The sequence below is a fragment of the Chanos chanos genome, chromosome 9 (genome assembly GCF_902362185.1).
Source record: "Chanos chanos chromosome 9, fChaCha1.1, whole genome shotgun sequence".
In the NCBI taxonomy this organism is placed as follows: Eukaryota; Metazoa; Chordata; class Actinopteri; order Gonorynchiformes; family Chanidae; genus Chanos; species Chanos chanos.
Genome location: NC_044503.1, coordinates 24,866,366 through 24,886,625, shown reverse-complemented (window position 1 = coordinate 24,886,625; position 20,260 = coordinate 24,866,366). Strand labels below are relative to the sequence as shown.

The 20,260-nt window shown below is 44.5% G+C and overlaps 1 protein-coding gene across 1 annotated transcript in view; it reads right to left on the bottom strand.

Annotated features, from left to right (window-relative positions):
• Positions 1-20,260, bottom strand: part of cdk14 (cyclin dependent kinase 14) — a 112,050-nt gene that overhangs the window by 89,836 nt on the left and 1,954 nt on the right. Inside the window, exon 2 of the mRNA XM_030784084.1 lies at positions 19,148-19,179. Coding sequence (XP_030639944.1) covers positions 19,148-19,179 — 32 coding nt within the window. The remainder of the gene's footprint in view (positions 1-19,147; positions 19,180-20,260) is intronic.

The following is a 20,260-nucleotide window of genomic DNA, read 5'->3' as shown; positions in this document are numbered from 1 at the left end:
CCAAAAAATCTCTCTTTTGCTCTTTACTCCACTTTAAATGGAGTAGAAAGAAAGAGAGAACGGGTAATCTAAAGTAGTGACGGCCCAGGGTTTGGCTTTAGCTTGAGTTTGTATGGGTGCCTTTTTGTACCCGACATCTTAAGCCCAAATCACACACACCTGGCCTGCTATTGACACGGCTTCCTATCTTTGGTCACTTGCTTGTTTCACTTGCTTGTTTCCTCGAGGCTTAGTCTAATCCCCTGTTCTCCTGGGACTGTCGGTGATGCTTGTCCACCCTGTTTCCTTCACTTATTTCACTGCTACTCTGTCCTGTGTCTTAGTTTTCTTGGTAACTTGTTCTCCACAACCCTCCTTTTCCTTTATAGATTTCTTTGTGATGCAGTTCCATCTCTCAGTCCTCTGGGACAGTGGTGCTTTTTTGCACTCTGTTTTTTTTTTTTTTTTGCTCCCTTTGGTTTCCTGGATAGGGGTTTCTCAGCCCTCTTTTTTTGTGGGGGGGTGCTGATATAGCCTGTTCTGCGGATAGCTGCAGGCTTGCAAAGAACCAATGCCTTGGTGGAGTTCTCTGAGGTGTTAACGCACACAGGATAGTGACCTGCTTCTGCTCGCCCCCCCCCCCAAAAAAAGTCCCCTTCCCATCCCCCAACCCACCACAGGCACTCCTGTACAACCCCCCGCCCCCCCACTCCGAGCCCACTGTGGCTGGAATCCCTCGGGCCAGGAAGCCAAGCGTGCGTTCGACGTGTCGCCGCTCGGCCGCTCCAAACCAGCCGACTCGTGAGAGAAAATGGCTTAACAAAATGGCCAGTGAGACGAATAAGCTTTGGCGTCTCTCTCTCTCTCGCCACAACAACACTAATGCACCTTTTAGCAGAGTGAGAGTGAGAGAGAGAGAGAGAGAAGTAGAGAGACAGATGCTTCAGTTACAGAGTGACGGTCTTTTTTTTTTTCTCTCCACTGTTCTCTGAATTCATCCCTTGAAAACCCTGCACACAAACCCGCAGATGGGGCTTTTCAGAGTAACTGAGTGGAGACGTACACACGCCCCCCCTCCCCCCCCCCCCCCCCTCCCCTTCCACACACAACGCCCCCCACCCCCCCAGTTACTGAGCGTCTCAGGTGGGCCGGTCAGCATGAAGCTAGCCTGGCGGCGTGTCGCGCAGCTCACATGCAGAGTCATGCTGTCATATGTGCCTTTCATTAGTACACATGCTAATTTCTCACACTGTACCGCATGTGAGTGTGTGTAACGTGTCTGGAGACGACTGCTTCTTCCTCTGATGTTAAAAGAAAAAAAAACATGCACTGAGGGGGAGAGAGAGAGAGAGAATGAGAGAGAGAGAGTAGTGGAAGAAATCAAAGCTCAGCTCCGGTGTTGTCTTACCTTAACGCAGTCACTGTTTGCTGGGAACAGCTCACCTGTGTGTCTCTCGAGTGCGGACGAAACACATTCAGGCCAAGAACCCTCACAGCAAGAAATCAACTCAAAACATCTCCCTCTCTTTCCCTCTCAGTCCCTCTCTCACTCTCTATCTCTCTCACTCTCTCTCTCTCTCTCTCTCTCTCTCCCTCTTGCTGCCTTAACAGGCTGAGAACGGAGAGAATGTACTAAAACACAGGGAAGGAAACCTAAGGGGGGGGGGGGGGAGGCTGAGCTTTCAAAACGTCTGTTCGCGTTTCTCTCTGCCGGTGTTTGTGAATGGGCCGTGCGTGTGAGAGGTCACTGGGCTCTTCGGAAAGCGCGCTAATCCGGCGGGGGGCTTTGTCGGACGCCCCCCCGGCGAGCTAGACGGAGACCCTCGCAGAAATGGCCCCCGTTTCTGAGCCGCAAATGGTCTGGCCTGTGGAGTTTGAGGAAGCAGATCTGGGCAGTCTCTGCAGCAGCAGAACAGCATCAGTGCAACCAATGCATACACTGGTCAGGGCCAAGACACACACACACACACTTTCTCTCTCTCTCTCTCTGAAAAGCTATCGATTCTCAGAGCGCAGGCTCAGCTTCAGATGAAATATGAAACCTTGGCTTGCTGAGGACTCATTAATCTGGCGCTGAGTGAGTAGCATCAACAAGAATAAGAGAGGAGACGGTGTGTGCCACTCCTTTAAGCGCTGGGAACAAGGCCCACGCTGTCGTAATTCCCCACTGAGAGAGGAATCTTTAACAAGCACGCGTTCAACCATCAACTCCTCTGTGTCCACGCATGACAAGTACTGACAGAACGCACTTTTCCACAGACAGACAGAGAGAGAGAGAGAGAGAGAGAGAGAGTGAGGTAAAGACATGTACAACATTTATAATAAAAATATATTCAGTACCTTACATTTGCATAGATTAGCAGATACTTTTATCAAAATCAACCTGCAAGACAGCCTGTAAGTTATCCACATGTTATGCAGTGATAACGTCAAAATGAAAATATTCTGGTTGGAAGAGACACCCCCGACATACATTTGCAGAAATTTCTTTGCTCTTTGCCATGTGAATGGAGGCGCTGGATCAAAATGAGTCTTACCCACCACTGAACTCACAGCCATCTACTAGGCAACAGCTCGTGTCTTCCCGAACAACCAGAGCTTCCCGGGTTCCGTCATATTACGTTTCCGCTGAGCCTTTTACACCCTGATCCACAGGCCTGCGTGTGTATAGCTGATATTGACCTTAACCTGCACTAAGAGCAGATGTTTGAGCGTGTGAGTGACAGGGCTTATCTGTCCAGAGAGGAAGAGATTGGGTGAGTGTGTATCCGTGCCTCTGGCTCCGGCCCGAGGAGGGGGGAAAGCTGGTCGGCCGGGGAGCGACGGGGGAGCGATAGTCGTCGTGTCTCGCTCTGAGAAGCAGCAGAATGAACAGAGACTCTCGCTTTCTCATAGTCATGAGCGACCTTGAGTGACAAGCATGTTGCCATAGAAATGACAGAAAGAGAGAGAGAGAGAGAGAGAGGGAGCTACTGTTGAACTACCGTAGCAACCCTTGATGTTCATTCTGAGAGAGGAAGAGCAACAAAATTCCACTCCATGTCACTCTATCCACAGAACAGGAAGCAACAGCTTCTCTGTCCCCTAGTCTTTTATTAAGAACCATACCCGTTTGCATTTAACCACCACACAGCAGTTGTGCTTGAGAAAATACTGCATTGTCAACACTGTATGTTTGAGACACAAGGAGTAAGTGTGTTAGAAAAGCACTATATTGTTTCAACTCCACATCGATGACATCACTTTTTTAAGAAATGCTGGTTTTAAGATGCTCAGAAAACAAGATAACAGGGGGAAAAAAAACAGGTGTGTCTTGTCATTTATTTATTACAGAGCTACCAAAATGTTTATCATTCACTTAGTGTTAATTGAGGGAAAAGCCACAGAGATCTGAATCATCTAAATTCCCTGATGAGATTATGTGAAATTGGAAACCATGTCAGAGTCCGAAAAGCTTTTAGGTTTGGAAGATAACCCAATTTAGGGTGTGGGAGGCGGGGTCGAGAGATTGGTAATGGCACTCCTCTGTGAACTAGAGGGAGCTGGTTTCCAAAATATTCACCAGCAGCAGCACGCCCCTAAATATAAGACATGACCAACAAAACAACAACAACAAACGACAAACAACAAACTCTCCCCAAACCCTGTTTCTGAGGAGGTGGGAGGGTCTTACGTGACAAACACACTTTGAAAGTGTCACTGATGCTGATTCATTTGAATAGAGCTGAAAACCGAACATGTGAAAGTCTGAGCCGTGCCTCCTCATACAGTCACATGAGACAAGACAAGACAAGGTTGATCTTGTGTATTGTCTTCGAGATCGCTGGCCTGCCAGAGGAGGACGGTTTTCCAAAACAGCTGTTGAGCACAAAAAAGAGTGAGCGTGTGTAGCAAGGCCAGCTGAAGAGGGTGGAATAATTCTTCAAGGCTCTGTCCCACTCACGGAAGCATAACTTCAACAGTTCAACTGTTTGAAACCTGAGAGGAAGAGACGGGCGAGAGATGGCAACCATCTGCCACCTTCTCCCTGAAAGCGCTCCCCCCGCCCACCGCACGATTGAGTTTCTCTTTAAACGCGCTCGGGCATTCCTCGGTGACTTACAGTTAATCTCTGTGTGTGCTGGAGAGAGAAACGATATTCTGTCAAAACACAAACACACGCTGGCGCACACACGCATGCGCGCACGCACACAGAACCCGCTCTTTGACCGAAGGCGGCAGTCCGTAGGAGGAGAAATCTGAAGAGAAGGAGCAAGGAGAAGGGAGCAGGGTATGAATTATTCAGGCCGGCGCATTCGACACCCTCCCAGGCCAGGGGCCGGATACGGAGACAACACGGGCGGGCCGTGGGGAGGGGGGGGGGGGGCGGTCCGTCTCGGGGCCCCTGCGTGTTGCGGGGAGGGGAAAGCAGAGACGGGAGCTTGACGTCGTCTGTTTGGATGAACTCTGACTGGCGCCTACCTGAGAGCGGCGGCGGTGGCGGGGTAGCGATGATTTCTAAATCCTTGCATCAGCACCATCTAAAGCGACACCTCGGAGCCCTAAGCCTCCGCCCTCGCACCGTCCTAATTCTCCCGCAACCTCCCTGAGAAAAGCAATCTGGATTTTCACAGGAGATGCACTAAACCCCTCCAGCAAAACCATCACAACCACTCGCTCCCCTATCCGCTCCTGTTTAATTGACAGGTGACCTCCTTTTCTCTCTCTCTCTCTCTCTTTATCTCTGTAATGTGGTTATATGCATGTCAAGCAAGGCCTCTTTGTTGTAGCTGTGAGGTTTCAGAGTTGGAGCAGAGAGTGAGACTGGCCAAAGGACTTGCATCATCTGGTGTCGGGTTACACACGTGACGCTCAGGTCACGCTTCACTTTTATCTCTCCTTCCATCCACAAGACCAAATGACACTCTCCAGGTCTCCATCCACAGGATCCAAATGACGCTCACTGGGTCTCTATTGGGGAAAATCTGCTTCTGACAGTGACACGGCAACCTGACAAAGATCTGCTCATGGCCTCTTATCTGAACATGCACACATGCTCACACTCATACACACACACACACACACACACACACTCATGCATGCACATACACACGCACTCTCTCTCTCTCTCTCACACACGCAAGTATGTACACATACAAACACAGAGTGCACAAAGACACACGCATGCAAACACACTCGCAAAAACACTAGGCCTGACGGATGACACAGTCTTGATGGATAACTGTTTCATTAAAATACGGAAAACCAAACATGCCCAGACACGTCACGAGTTTTTCCAATCGGTTCTTACGGTTCCCGGAAAATGCTACTGCAGTGGCGTAATATTTGCAAATGCTGCAACCTCGTTCATCTCGATATCTGTGGCAGGTAACCTCAAGCCACCTGAGTCATGTTATCTGAATGAATGAATGGATCCATACCAAATGACTTCACCGCTCAGACAGTCCCTACTCTTCAGATATGTCGTTTCCTTTCAGAAGCATAATGAACTGAATGCAAAAAAGACAGAAAAGAAAGAAAGAAAAACTGAGCGTAAATCATGTCTTTCTCGGTTACAGGCCTTTTGTATAACCAATGCTTTCAGTTGCAAATACCCTGAGCTGACAGTGGAGTAGAATTCATTTATCATTCTGGGGGGGGAAAGGGAGTTCTCATTAACGGACTGCTCTACAGGCCTTTGGTTACTCAGTGCATTAACGATTCAGCTCACATGCCGGCAAACCGAACAATTTCATCTCGCACTGAATATGTATTGCACCAAAGTTTGGCATAACAATGCGGATTTCTGTCGTTTTAGCGCAATGCAGGTGATTGTGAACCATGACGTCTGATAGGAGGGCTTTGCCGAGTTTCTCTTGAAGAAGTCAGTAGAATGTAGCTGAGGAAAATTTCTTTCTTAATGACCTTTAAGTTTAACCTCTATTTAAAGTCATGGTTGACTGACGGAGAAATGGAGTAAACCCACACAGCAGGTTTGGTAATTACTGGACTGGGGATTTCTGATGGGTGCCATTTTGGCTAAAGATCAAACAGAGAGAGAGAGAGTGAGTTTGCCTTAGGTAGCCATTAAGAACAGAGAAAACGCACTCACATTTTGAATTCACCAACCCAGTTTCTTTACCTATTATAATTAGCCAAACATTAATTAAAGGATAAATGAGTGAAACCTCAGGCTACATAAAAGCTTCTTTGGTCACAGATGCTGTTTTTCCAAAGCATAAATATGCAGTACATCAATTATCTGTCTGTTAATTTACATGAAATCAGCCAAAGTTAGCAAAACTTATTACCAAGCCATTTACATTTGGTTCTATAGGTGTGTGTGTGTGTGTTCTCGTATGGCCGTGTGAACAAACTACACATATGATCTTCACACCTGTCTTTGTGCAAACCTATCCAAACTCTCTGCCTGGTTTCAAAGGTGGGCCACCTCTGAGTTCCCTTCCTTTCAGTGGGCCAAAGCCCTCTATCAGTCAGATTTAAGCTCCAGCTGACGTAGCTCTGGCTCTCCTCCAACAGTCACAGGCTCCCTCGTCCTCCTGCGGCAGGAGCGACGCTGTCCCCCTCTCATTGTTATTCCTGGCGGTATCCGCAACCTTCCTCACCTACTGCCTCTCCGATCAATAAAGAACACACAACAACAACGAGTGAATATTGGAAAACCTTTTGATTGCCTCTGAGCCAAGCGACGCAATTAATTTAGGACTAATTAACGGAACAATACGTTCAGGCCCGGGGGGGACGTGTCTTCACCATTCACCGTTTCTTTTTTTTCTTTTTTTACGTCGTGGAACAGGCAAAGCAGCTCATCAGCGTAGCTCTCGGGGCAAACAGACGAACAACACCTCTTTGTGCTGACTTCAGAGTGCAGATAATTCCTGCACTCTGGACCTAGATGCAAAGCTGGCAAACGGAAAGACACTGAGTCAGCAGAGGGTTTAGAATCGCCGTATAAAACCCATCCAGTCGTCACTCACTGTTGTCTCATCCAGCCGCGCAAAACCATTAGCGACGATTCTATAGCCTTTAAATCCAACGCACATACATCAGTGGCTCCCACATTGCGACGCTAATTAAGCTAAATCTGCTATAAATGAGATATCTGTATATCATGATGGAGGTTTTGTTTTATAATTAGGTGGAAGCACTCGGGAACCTTGGATTGACAGTTTGTTGGTGGAAATACCATATGTGCAATCAGTGACGATGAGATGAGAAAAAAAAAAAAAAACCCTGAATGCATCAGTTCATTTTTGAGGATCGTAATTGTATGGTGAGTGAAGAGTAACTGACTGGATAAATGACATTTTGGACTTGACCCAAGTTTACATTTCAGGCCGATGAGTGTTTTACCACTGATATGTGCACGATGTCTTGAGTTTTCTTTTCTTTTCTTTTCTTTTCTTTTTTGAAATACAGGAAATTCTTTCCCAGTTCAAATACAAACACTCCATATTTCATTTCAGTCTTAACTCGAGTCAAATTTAAACAGAGCTTTGTTTTTTTTGTTTTTTTTCTCACAGGCTTTGTGAGGTGACAAAGCGCTCTTGCAAAAGGATCTGATCGCTCTCGGGATGATGGAAATCAGTCAGTAGGTGGCAGTGAGTTTCTTACAGGTGAGACTGGAAAAAAAAAAGTCCTTCAATTAAGGCTTACTCACACTCACATGGAAACACAGGCCAAGCCACTCCTTGAAGCAGATGATGTTAAGATGTTAGAAAATGTTTACAAATTACTTCAAAGGTACAAAAGACACACTGAAGTCTTCCATTCAGTAGCATGGAATGCGCTGCAAGAGCTCCCTTGTGGAGGCCTGAAGTGACCTGTTACTCACCGCGGTTTTGGTTAACAATGACTAAATACAGCAAGACGTTACAGTCTCTCCTGTTACAACTCCTCTGTACCACAGAGCAACCTTTATCATGATGTAAGAAATCACTGCACTCCGCTTAGACACCAGTTATCAATGGATTAGGATCAACTTGTAAAGAGAAAGGAGGCTGCCTTTACAAACCATGAAGGGTCCTGTTCTTGTTTTTTAAGAGAGCGTTACTGTGTGTTGTGTATCTGAAGGACAAAGCTGAAGGTGGGACTAACAAGATGTATTGAACCTGTGAGGCTGCCCCACGACGAGAGAGTCCAGTAGGAGCTCCATAAGAGAGAGCGCGCTCAGGGTGTGGGTGACAGACAGAGGATGCGTCAGCCTCTTGGTCGGAAATGAACACACACACAAAGAAAAAAAAAAACGAAAAACAAAAAAAGAAAACAAAGGCAGGGTCTGATGAAGTCATCTCCCCCGGGCACTAGCCCCCACAGATCCGAGAGCCGTCTGTTCTGGGAAAGCCAAGAAACCGTTACTGCGCCGCTGTATCTCTGAGCTGAGCTATCGGACGAAGATCTATGAGCCCCCTCCCACAAACCATGCGTCCTCTAAAACACGTTTTGTCTTCATACATTTGACGTGACAGAAGAACGTATATTGGCTCTTTTTCCAAACTAAGTAAAGTTTATCTCCTGGGAAAGTGTGATGCTATTACTACCTCAAGAGCCAGTCGTTTAAACAAATATGTCGAGAATTTGTTTGACGAGAAAGAGTTACTTCTCATATTTTGAAACCAAGATCGTTTGCTTCAGATTTACACAGTTTCAGGCCTAAGCCCTCTGCTGAAGCCAGTGAGGAGGAGTTTAAAAAAAAAAAACACACACGCACACACACACACCAACTGTAGATAAGTCTGTCCAGGGCGGTAAAGCGCTGAATGACAGACAGGTTTATCAGCTGTAGATAAGAGCAGGCAGAGGTACTGACGTGATAGGGGTGGTAAAAAGAGAGTTTTTGTTCTTTGTCGTTTTTTCGCAGGGATGCCTGCTGTGGGTGCCGTCCTGCTTTGTTTGCTGTGATCATGTAAAGCCCTCTGAGACTGTAAACAGTGATATTGGGCTTTAAATAAACTTGAACTTGAACTTGTCAACGATGCCGGGTGTTTTTTTTTTCTTCTTCTACTTTTTTTTTCGGTGCACTGGTGTCAGCTAAAGAATTTCGTATTACTTCAATGCTAATGACAAAGTTCTCTCCTGGTCTCTCTGGGATGTTTCGACTGGAAATTCGACTGGTTCTGTAGTACGAAAGACTATAAACCTAGATGAAGAAAAAAGCTCGATGCAGATTAAAGGGATGTCAAATGAGTGTTTAATTCAAAACACAAATCTAGCGTGCGGCGTAACAACAAACCTGTGTTCTTACACGTAGAGACAAGGGAACAGCACAAGGACCTCAGTGAAGTTGAGGTCAAATCAAATACTAAATTATACATTCACGAACGGGATGTTCAGCTGAATATTAAATCCTTGACATTTCCAGTGTGTTTTGCATATTTCCGAAACGGAAGGACGGATATGTCGGCGTGTATCGCGTGTTAGTGGTCACTGCAATGATTCGGATGAACAGGGAAGCTAAGGAGAAGAGGCTAACCCACAGTGGGCGTCTGTCAGACGTAATTAGGGACTTTGTATATAGACGCCAGCTGCTACTGGAGATCTTATCAACAAGAAAATCAGCAGAGAGGCAACTGGAATCAAACCCCCCTCTCCTCCCCCAACACACACACACACACACACGCACACATATACACACACATACAAACACACACACACACACAAACACACACACATATGCAATGTTCTGTAGCCCAATCCCATGTGTTGACCACACAAACACTCACACACACACACACACACATACATATGCGATGCTCTTTACCCCAATCCCCTGTGTTGACCACACAAACACACACTCACACACACACACACACACACACATACAATCACACACATATCTGGCCAGTGCATATCCACATAGGGCCAGGGCCTGAGAAGGCTGGAGAAGCTCACACTGACCACTGAGCTTGATCCATTTCTTTACACTAACATTACACTTTACGAATGTTTATATCATTTGTTTATGAATTATTATTGACTTCAGCTATTAGCGTTGCATATGTGGGTAACCGTTCTCTTTTAGCCTTCTTTTGGCAAAACACGAAAGTCACACACATACAAAAAAAAGATAAAACTATAGAATACCACAACATATTGCCTTGTTTAGGGTGTAACATGCAGTTAACGAGACATGTGACGATCAATTATGCCGGTACATAACTGAAATTGATATTGATGGAAGATTCCAGAAAATTCTTCCCCCTCGCCGTCTTTTCCTACGACCACCCAAACTTATCTTACTTAAATTACATGTCACTTCTCACGCCGTGAGATTTAGACAGCAAATCTGCAGCGGGACCTCTTACACGCTCAAATTAACGCGGCATATTGAAACATATGGAGGTTTTCTCTGCACCCATCAAAATGATGAATCTTAAAAACCACCGTCCTCGCCAATCAGCATCACTCACTTAATGACAGAAACTCTCGCCAGGCTTTACCTTACATGTAGCCTATATCCACATTTGCATTTTAATGCCTCAGCAGTATGTAATCCATTACACAGCCTCTAGGGGTGTTTATGGGAGGTTAATTAACACGGGGATTATACGACGAATCTTTTTTTTTTCTTTATTTAATGAATGAGACGAGAAGACTTGAGTTGATATTGAGGAGGTCGAAGTAAAATGTATGTTCAAAGCGCTCCCGCCAGCTGACTCTGATTGAGTTTCTGAATGACGGTCATACGCAAGCCGTTTGGGCTTACAGATTAGCCGTCACTCTCTGTTAATAGGCGTTTGCTGGCGTGTGACAGCTAGTTGGCCGGCTGACCCGAGAACTCATAACTGGCGTTGTGTGGCCAGGCGTGATAGCGATCGGTCAGTTAGGCTTAATTTCTCGTTAAAGGATACAGAGGCATGGGAAGGCTGTTACGGCAATAAACAAACAAATGAAGGGATTTATTTTAAGTGAACTTGACTGGGGCTCTCCGTGGACTAAAACTGGATCAAATGAAATGGGAAAGAATTTGAGTGAGTGCGCAAGGACTCACTCAAATTGCAAGGACTGCTGCGCACACACACAACACACACACACAACACACACACACACGCGAAAACACGTTCAATTAAATGGAAAAGAATTTGAGTAGGTAAACAAGCTTTAAGCCATATGGACTCACACATACAAACGCGCGCGCAAACACACATACACACACAAACACGCACACACACACACACACACACACATCCTTGCGTGCATGCAGTAAAATTGCCCTTAAAAGAGTAAGCAAAGAATGCTGGCCTATATATATATATATTTATATATCTATGGCTTGGCTCAGCCTTGGAGAGACAGGGTGAAAGGTTGGTGTGATGTTCCTCTGACAGGCAGAAAAAGTAAGCCAGCCCCCTAGAGAGAGAGGGGAGCTTTCAAGGGTATCTGCCAATATCTTACTCTACCACTGAAACAAGAAAGAAAGAAGAAGAAAGAAAAAAATAAATTAATAAGTGGCATCTGAGGTCAAACACATCCTAGCAGGGAACATCTTGAAGTGATTTTTAGATCCGACAAAACAACACCCCCCCCCCCCCTCCCCAAGCCCTCTGGCACATTCTCACGGTGCTCCAGCTCCCTGTGTGTGCCAGCGTATATCCTTCCCACCACACCACATCGCTCTCAAACTACACCTTTCGCACAGAGGGAGGATAAAAGTCTAACTCAACTTTGATTATATCTGGTCTCCACATCTAACCGCAGCGAAAAAATTATTCCTTTTATTCTGGGTTGGATTGCATGAAGGGATTAAGCGAAGCTACAGGCTTGTGTTCCATCTAAATAGGTTAAGCACATAAGCAAATGTTTCAAAGATACTGGGGGCAGTGGAGCCACTAACATGAGTTTGGCTGCTAATGTCAGCTTAGTATATTATCAGACTTCCTGTCCAAAGGAAGAAAGGAAAAAAAAAAAAAGATCTTTTGTGGTAGGAAAAATGCACTTTTGATAACAGGGGTATGATTAATAGTGATCTGAGGAAAGGTATGGAACCGATCAATCAGAAAGTGATTATTTTTCCGGTTTGGCGTTCACGGAACGTCTGATCCATCATCAGAACATCTGACGTTAGCTGTTGTCAGCTCCTACACGACACTAACATAACAGGGACACACTCATTTCAAAGCAATAATTCACCTACGTTTGCAGGTCATTTAAAGATAATCCATCTTATTCAATGTTTCTACAAGTATCACAGTTTCAACCATGTAATAAAAGTGCGTCTTGAACTGGAAAGTACACATTTGAAAGAGTAACGATGAAAGCTTGCTTTCGCTAGGAAAGCTATCGTCACTCATCTGCTTCCAACGTGACCTTTTGTGGTTGATCATTCCCAAGAACCAGAGATATGACACAGAAAGCAAGCATTCCTGAGGTCTGAGTTTCTTGAAAACTCAGAGGAGAGTACCATCATGACCTTTTTTTCAGCTTGGGTCGATGAGAAACAGCAAAGAAGAAGGGTTTTGTCTTGGCTGCAGCAACGAATTAACGCGTGAGTGTCAGAAAGAAGAAAAGCGCTAACGTCCATGCAGATTTTGCAAGCTTGGAAACCAAAAGCGTAAAAGGGAAGTGAATGCGTCTGAAAGAGTCAGGCGTAGCCTTTCCTCACAAAACTGCACTTGTTGCGTAGTCATGACGACTGATAACACTGGGAAGGGATGGACAAAAGCCACTGTTGCAAGTGAAATAATCTTCACCAAAGGGAAGTGTTCCACAAATGTGCCTGTTGACCACCCAGGAGGAGAGAGGAAAAAAAAAGAAAAATGAAGAGAGACAGAGAACAAGACAGAGAGAGAGACAGAGAGGAAGACTGAGAGAGAGAGAAAGAGAGAGAGAAGGATTGCTTCCTTTTAAAAACAACACTGTTAGGCTTCTGGACATGCTAGAATTGTGCACAGACTGAGGGACTGTGTGTGTGTGTGTGTGTGTGTGTGTCTGGTGGGAGGTTTTTTTGGGGGGGGGGGGACTTATATTACAAATAGGTGTGTGCACAGTCTCTGAGGGCCTATACTGCTTAAATCCACACACACCTCCACACAAAGAGCCTCAACAGAAGGCCAGAACCATCCTAAGAAAACTCAGACAACCTTAAATGCAAAGAGCAGGAGAATCAGGGAGTGAGAACATGCTGCATGCCTAAAAAATCTCAAGATAACTCTTAGAAAAGCCAAAGCAAATGATAAACAACTATTCTGCACTGAAACCCCGTGTGTACGTGTACCTTCAACCAGAACTTCTGAGCCTTGGATGCTAGCCACACCCCCCAGTGAAGAGTTATAAAATACTCCCACGGATGTTTCTGGAAAAACCTAAGCTGTGGCAAAAGGGGCGGAAGATTCGTCCCTGCACTGGTTTCAGCAACATCTCCTTGACCTACTAATGTTTAATCTTATTCTCAACCCTTGGCTTCAAAAATCCTCTCTCTCTCACCCCCCCATGGCTTAAAACTTTATTTAATAATTTCAGAACATGATCGTACTGCTAAGGAGCTTACAGCGTGACTTCAGTGGTGTAGGATGGGGAGCGCGTAACATATGAAAAAGAGAAGCTGACACACGGTTGTAGGAGAGTCAACACTCTCCGGAAGCTTCCACGAAGTGTCATACGGCTGCAAAGGGAGATTGAGACATTAATTTACCCATTAGGGGGCTCAATAGTTTGATTCGCCCTGAACCAACTGTCACTGTGGTATTCACAAACAGTGAAGAAACTGACATTTTTATTCTGTCACTCTTCACTGTTCAGTAATACTCATGTTTGTTAGAATGGTCAGAAATACGGCTATTCTAACAAAGAAAAATAGACGTGCAAAGAAAAAAAATTAACTTCAAATTACTGTTGATCAGACAGGTTTCTTCTTTATTCATTCTACTAGTTTCTAGTTTATTCTGTTCGACAGACCTGTCAGTCACTGAGTAGAGCATGGAACAACAGGAAGAGAACTGGCTGAGTAACCTGAAGGTTGTGAGGTCAAAGCCCAAATACACGGCTAATGTGCCCGGGAGCAAAGCGCCATTAATTCCAGATGTGTGTGTGTGTATCTCTGATTTAAAGTGTAATTATTATGAGTGGCTCTGAATTAGAGGGTCAGCTGAATGAACAAAATCATATTGTCTTGTTGAGTTTTTCTGCTGTTGTAGCGTAGCCCATACACCCCTACGTTTTGTGCTGTCACTTGGCCTGGTGTGTTATCTGGAGGGAACAACGTGGTGATGAAAAGCACCCTGTGTTGGGGAATGATAATCTCTCAGACATTGGGTAAGAGAGGAGAGTGACATTGGCTTCCCCACCGTAGCCAGCAAATCAATAGGCAGAAGGCAGCACCTCTGTCTTATCGGTGTTTGAGGGGAACTCCAGTTGATGCCAGAATGTGTCAGTCCAGAGAAAGACAACGGGTATTCTCATTCATTCTGCCCGGGCAGATAGGGACTCCCTCGGCATTTCTATGGCCTGAATTCCTGTAGTGGGCGGTTGTAACCTGTTTTTTTTTTTTTTTTTTAATTTATCCTTGACATTAAATTGCTTGTTTTTTTTTCCTGTCTTTTATTTGAGTCAAGGTTACCTCAAATGACACGAGCCGCACACATGAGTGGCGGAGTCCCAGGGCAGTAACTGGCAAACATCTGGATGCCTCTTTGCCAAATGCGGCACAGACACAATAATGGATGAGGTGGAGAATGCCATATGACAACCTCGTCACGTTTCGACGGCATTTCACACTCCATTATAAGCTAATGATGTGAGTGCAAAAAAACAGGGACACCAGATGACAGGCTATTAAAACTGTCACTATCACTATCACTACAGGAAATGGGGAAACAAACACCACTAAGTCGACGGTGACCCTCAAAGCACGGGTTCCCGTCTCTGTGGCGCCTCGTAATGGCTTTAACCCCTCTCGTCACTCTCTCTAGTCTTCACAGGAATTTGAACGAGTTGATTCGGTACTTCAAGTACTCTGCAGTGCGGCTGAGATGCTGAAGAAAAGGTTTGGTCTGGCGTGTCCGGTCCCGTTGTCACATGCTCTGTGGGGATCGGTGAGGGCACAGCGTGCGTGACAATCTCTCTCCCTTCAGCGTCATTGGACAGTGTTTTTGACCCTACGACCCCACCCACTGACTCGACAGACACGAAACTCTTACCTATTCCTGGTCTCTCTCCTGACCCACTTTCATAAACACCACGCTGTTAACAGCTTACATTCTGAGAAGCTTTCTTTAGGCAGCAAAGATTTAAACACAGTTGGGGAGGCAAAATAAGAGTCTCTTGCTAACTCATATCTGAGTTCAATGAAAAACAATTTTAAAAAAGGTGATGACCGAGGCAGATACTGCAAAAAAAAAAACAAATACAAAAAAAGCTGCCCTAAGAGAGATACCGTTATTGAAAAAGCCAATGAAGACATTAGAAAGAAAAATGTACTCTCTCCAAACTAAGAGGAGAGAAATGATTTGTTTTTGAAACAACTGGCTGATCTACAAACAACTGGGGAGTAGTTAGTATGATGAAAGGAGACATTTATTGAATTAATTCCAGATTCTTGACACCAGACAAATGAAATTCTAAAACGCGCCAGACGCTAATTCAACTGAGAATAGATAATGAAGTTCCTACGTGTCACACAAAAGAAAAAGGGACAGAGAAAGAGAGAGAGAGAGAGAGAGAGAGAGAGAGAGAGAGAGAGATGACAAGTTATTAAAATAACTTCCTTTTTTGGCACTTTCACACATCAAAACACCCTCAGAAAGATGTTCTCTCACTAAAAAATTTGGTCATGTAAGTGTGACACATATTCCTGTGAGGCGGAACAAGAGAAGAAAAGAAAGTACCAGAGGAAAAAAAAAAAAAAAAAAAAGCTTTGGTGATTGGGCTGTACGTGACGTTTGCTTTAACCTTAAATATATTTAGTCAGCAGAGCACAATTTGTCCATTAGTCCATTATGAATAACAATACGTCCATACATGCATGAATATGATAACACAGATTGTGGAAATCTATTTAAGTCGAAAAAATGTACTTTTTCATGCACACACAGACACACACGCACACACCCCAACACACTCCACACACGCACACACACACACACACACCACAAAGCGTGTAACAGTATAAGTGCAAACCAGTTCATCCCATCACAATAAGTCAATTCTAATCAGTGGGGGCTACAAAGCATCCCCTTGGGGCAGCTTCCTGTTAAACGTTGGCCGTTTTGCCTAAGCCAGCATTCTTTACCCGATGAATCGGTCAGTCTCACAGAATTATTTAAAAATCCCCCTCCTCCCCAACCCCACCCCCACCCCCATCCCGCCGTGTTTCCATTGGCAAGCAGGATGAGGAGAGCCGCAAAGAGAAGCCAGTTGAACAAAACAAGGTGACTGGGTTTCAAGACGGATCCAACTCTCTCCCTGCGAGCGTTGGAGGCCTGTAATGATCTGGGCGTAAAGTCGCGCAGCCGTGCCGACGGTGAAGAGCTGGGTGTTCGGTGACCTGGTGAACTGATAAGGAAATCTCTTTTAACGGCTGTGCTGGGAAAAAAAACTTTCTCTGACCCGTAGCTCTGGTGTTTAAGATAAAGCCCACAGAACATGTGTTAAATTAACCGTATATTCTGGCAAGAGAACTTGTCGGTGAGATTTCTGCGATACCCCGACTGGATAGAAAAATGTGTGTCGGTGCCAAAGCTATCATGTGACGTTGGTGTGTCACTGAGTGTACTCTGTGCGTTCACATGAATGGTGTTTCTATCTCTGCGGTTTGGATGCCGCATTTGCAGAATGTTTCATACAGACCAATGGTATTCTATTCTGTCCCATAAACAATAAGCTTCTCTATTGATGCCCCTCACACACACACACACACACACACACACACAAAGTGCTGCATAGGCAGGTCACTGAACAGGACATGTTTGAGGGAATCACACACACTGAATTACAGACCCAGCATCTGTTTGGAACTCAACACCGTGTTGAGTCACTCACTTTTCCACTGCTTGCTTGTGCTCATATTGTTCATATACGTGTAATAGTCTCTCTTAAAACCAGGCTACCGTGGAACACTTAACAGACACCACAGACTAAACACATACACATGCCTCCCGATCAGGATGTTTACACAAAACCTCTGAGACCCCCGGAGACCCAGGAAAACCAGCACAACCCTGATGTGCAGTGCTGGAGAATCTAAGAAGGCCTCTGAAGATCCTGCTCTCTCTCTCTCTCTCTCTCTCTCTCTCTCTCTGTCTCGCTCGCTCGCTGTCTCTCTCTTTCTATCCAGCTGTGACTAAACGCACAGCAGCTCTTCCTACACACCCAGCTTTACGGTGAAGGTTCTCCACGGCTTTTGGATGAACCATTCCACATCATTTTCTCCCGGCTGGCTGTTGCCTGCTTTCTCACATGGACCCTGGGAGCTCCACAGGAAACACTTCTTTTCCTTTCCAAATTCTTTACATTTTTCCCTGGCGGCTCAAGGCCATTTATAGCCAATGAGCCAAACGATTTCCCAAGACTTACACTACGCTACCTCCAATGGTCCAACTCGTTTCATTTCAACAACATGTGTCTGGAACTCCTTTTTTTGTTGTTGTGGTTGGGGTTTTTTTTTTCCACATGGGCCAGACAGTAAGAAAAAATACATCATTTGAGAAAATAGGAAGTGTGGAACAAGACATGAATTATGATAGCTGCAGGCTCGGTAATTAACTTCAGTTGTGACATTTAACAGATGAAAGGAAATTTGAAATATTTATAATCTGTGATAAGCAAAAAGAATCATCACTATGTCTGGATGCACTGGACCTCAGCAGAGACAGTGGAAGGGAGGAGAAAAGATAGAGATAGAGAGAGAGAGAGAGAGAGAGAGAGAGAGAGAGAGAGAGAGAGAAAGTCCCAAAGAAAAAGATGTCCTGCACTCATCTTCTTCCGCGTTACTCACAGGAGGGCGAAGAGAGAGACTCATCCAAGCTTAACCAGATGTGACGGCTGACCAGCACAGTGACAGGAACGGGACTTGTCACAGGAGAACAGGGTTATATAAAGATCGCACTGATACCGGATCATCCGAGGAGCCAAGACAGCCAGGGAGCGCGAGCGGAATTAGCAATTACCAGAACCTTCCTCTAACGGCAAAAAAAAAGGGGCTGGTGTTAAAACTGATGCGTCAAAGAAAAAAAAAAAACACACAGAACTGTCACACACACAGCTCTGGCGTTAAAAAGTCACGGGCAAGTTAGTTCCCCAACGCTGTGACAAAAGAAAAAAAAAACCCGCTAGAGCGCACGGTCGGACTGAAATAAAAACGAATATCAGTTTGGCCTATGTCCACAACCCCGAGGAACAACTTCAGCTGTCACTTTTGAGGAACCTGTAAAATGTTTTTTTTTTCCCCTAAATCTACAAGGCAAGAAGTCAGGAACTTAACAATGAACCTCTTCTGCTTCAGCGTGTTTCAAATCTCAACTCCCCTTAAACTGCCTCTAAGGCAAATACATGGCTTGAATTTGCTACCCTCACAAAAAGAACAGAATAATAATAAAAACTAAAAAACACTCATATGTTCCAGCTATTTTTTCCTTCAAGTCTTACAAAAGAAACAAAGAGATTTAAAAAGACAAAAAAAAAAAATAAAGCTTGTAGATGACTCAAATTCAGCTTTATCGTTCTACAAGACCGTTTCATTGGATATCATTGGATGCCCAGCCTCCAAAACCAAAGGAATAATCAATTGATTCTTAAGCAGAAAGGAGCTAAGCAGAGTGCACCAGCACAGACATTCAACGCGACGTGATGGTGTCTGCAGCGTTTGCAGCTGCTTCTGAGAGACACATAAACAACTCAACACAGCTGTCACTAGGAGGCACACACACACACACATAGACACACACACGTACACACACGGTCCCAACGGCAGCAATTACTGTGTACAAAACTCTGTGATAAAAAGAAAGACTGAGCAATGGAATCAGAGTGCTCCAGCAAAGAGAAAAAGCAAACTGCCTACTTAAACATTTGTTTGACGGACTCCAATATTTTTGTATATTTTTTTTATGTGTTTATATATATATATATTTATATATGCTTGTGCCATAGACCACACAGATCTTTCTAGCTCTCTTTTTCTATTTTTTTTTTTTTTGTTTCTGTAACTGTAAATTTGCATGTACTTTCCACTTACCTCATCAAAGCCACTGTCCTCTTTCTTGAAAGCTTCAGGGGAGAAAAGAGAGAGAGAGAGAGAGAGAAATGTTAATGAACCTGGAACAAAGATCATCATGAGATAGGTGGGGGTGGGGGGGGGGGCAAGTTTGCACTGAAAGGCTTTTTAAGGGTTAAAGGCCTAGAGGCCTCAACATACCTGTATGTGAAAAAAAAAACCCCAAGAAAGATAACGGCTTATCTAAGATACAGTAAAGGGATTACACATTACCAACCATTTGACTGAAATGATGATTATGTCATAAGGCAAAATTACAATATATCATAACTGTGGATGATTTGTGCCAATCCCTCCATCAGCATAGTTCAAAACAGAAAAACTGAACTAAAAACATGTTTATTTTGTGAAAATACAAACTTACGTCATAACTGCATTCCAAAGAATCCTTCATTTAGCTACTTAAAACAAAACCCAGTGTTTCAAACGGTTTGGCGCGTTACAGCAGAAACATGTCAATAATTGCGCAACAATATGAAATCAAACCGACTTAACCGTGTGGTAAAGACAAGAATTTTCTCTCATCCGTGCCTAAGAAAGAGTAAAACACATCTTTTTTCCCCTAGTCATTAGCAAAATGATTTATTCATTACAATGTTATTGTTTTGAGCCACCAACTGTTTCGATCGGTGAGGCATAAAATTGCAGTTTCCCCCCCCCCCCTCTTTGGAGAGTAGAGATAGTATGACTGTAGGGCTATTAAGGATATAAATCTTTCTACACTGGTTTAAAAAAAAGAGAGAACAAACAACAATGAAGTGGATCATTAGGACTTGATTACATGGGTTTGCTCAATGCAGCAGTCTTCTGCAGTATCTCTAGACCGGTCTGGACAGCACAAACATGCAAGAGCAACTCATTGATTTCAGTATTTACAAAACGACAACAACAACAACAACAACAACAACAATAAAACTGATTAGGAGCAACAACAGATAAGGACTGTTGGAACACGAGACAAAAAAAAATACCTGACCTAAAGTACCTGTCCTAATAATCCACTTTTTCTATTTATTTTTTTTTTTTCAAAAGATGCTTCCAAATCCCTCTGGAGTCTACAGAGCCACCCAGAGC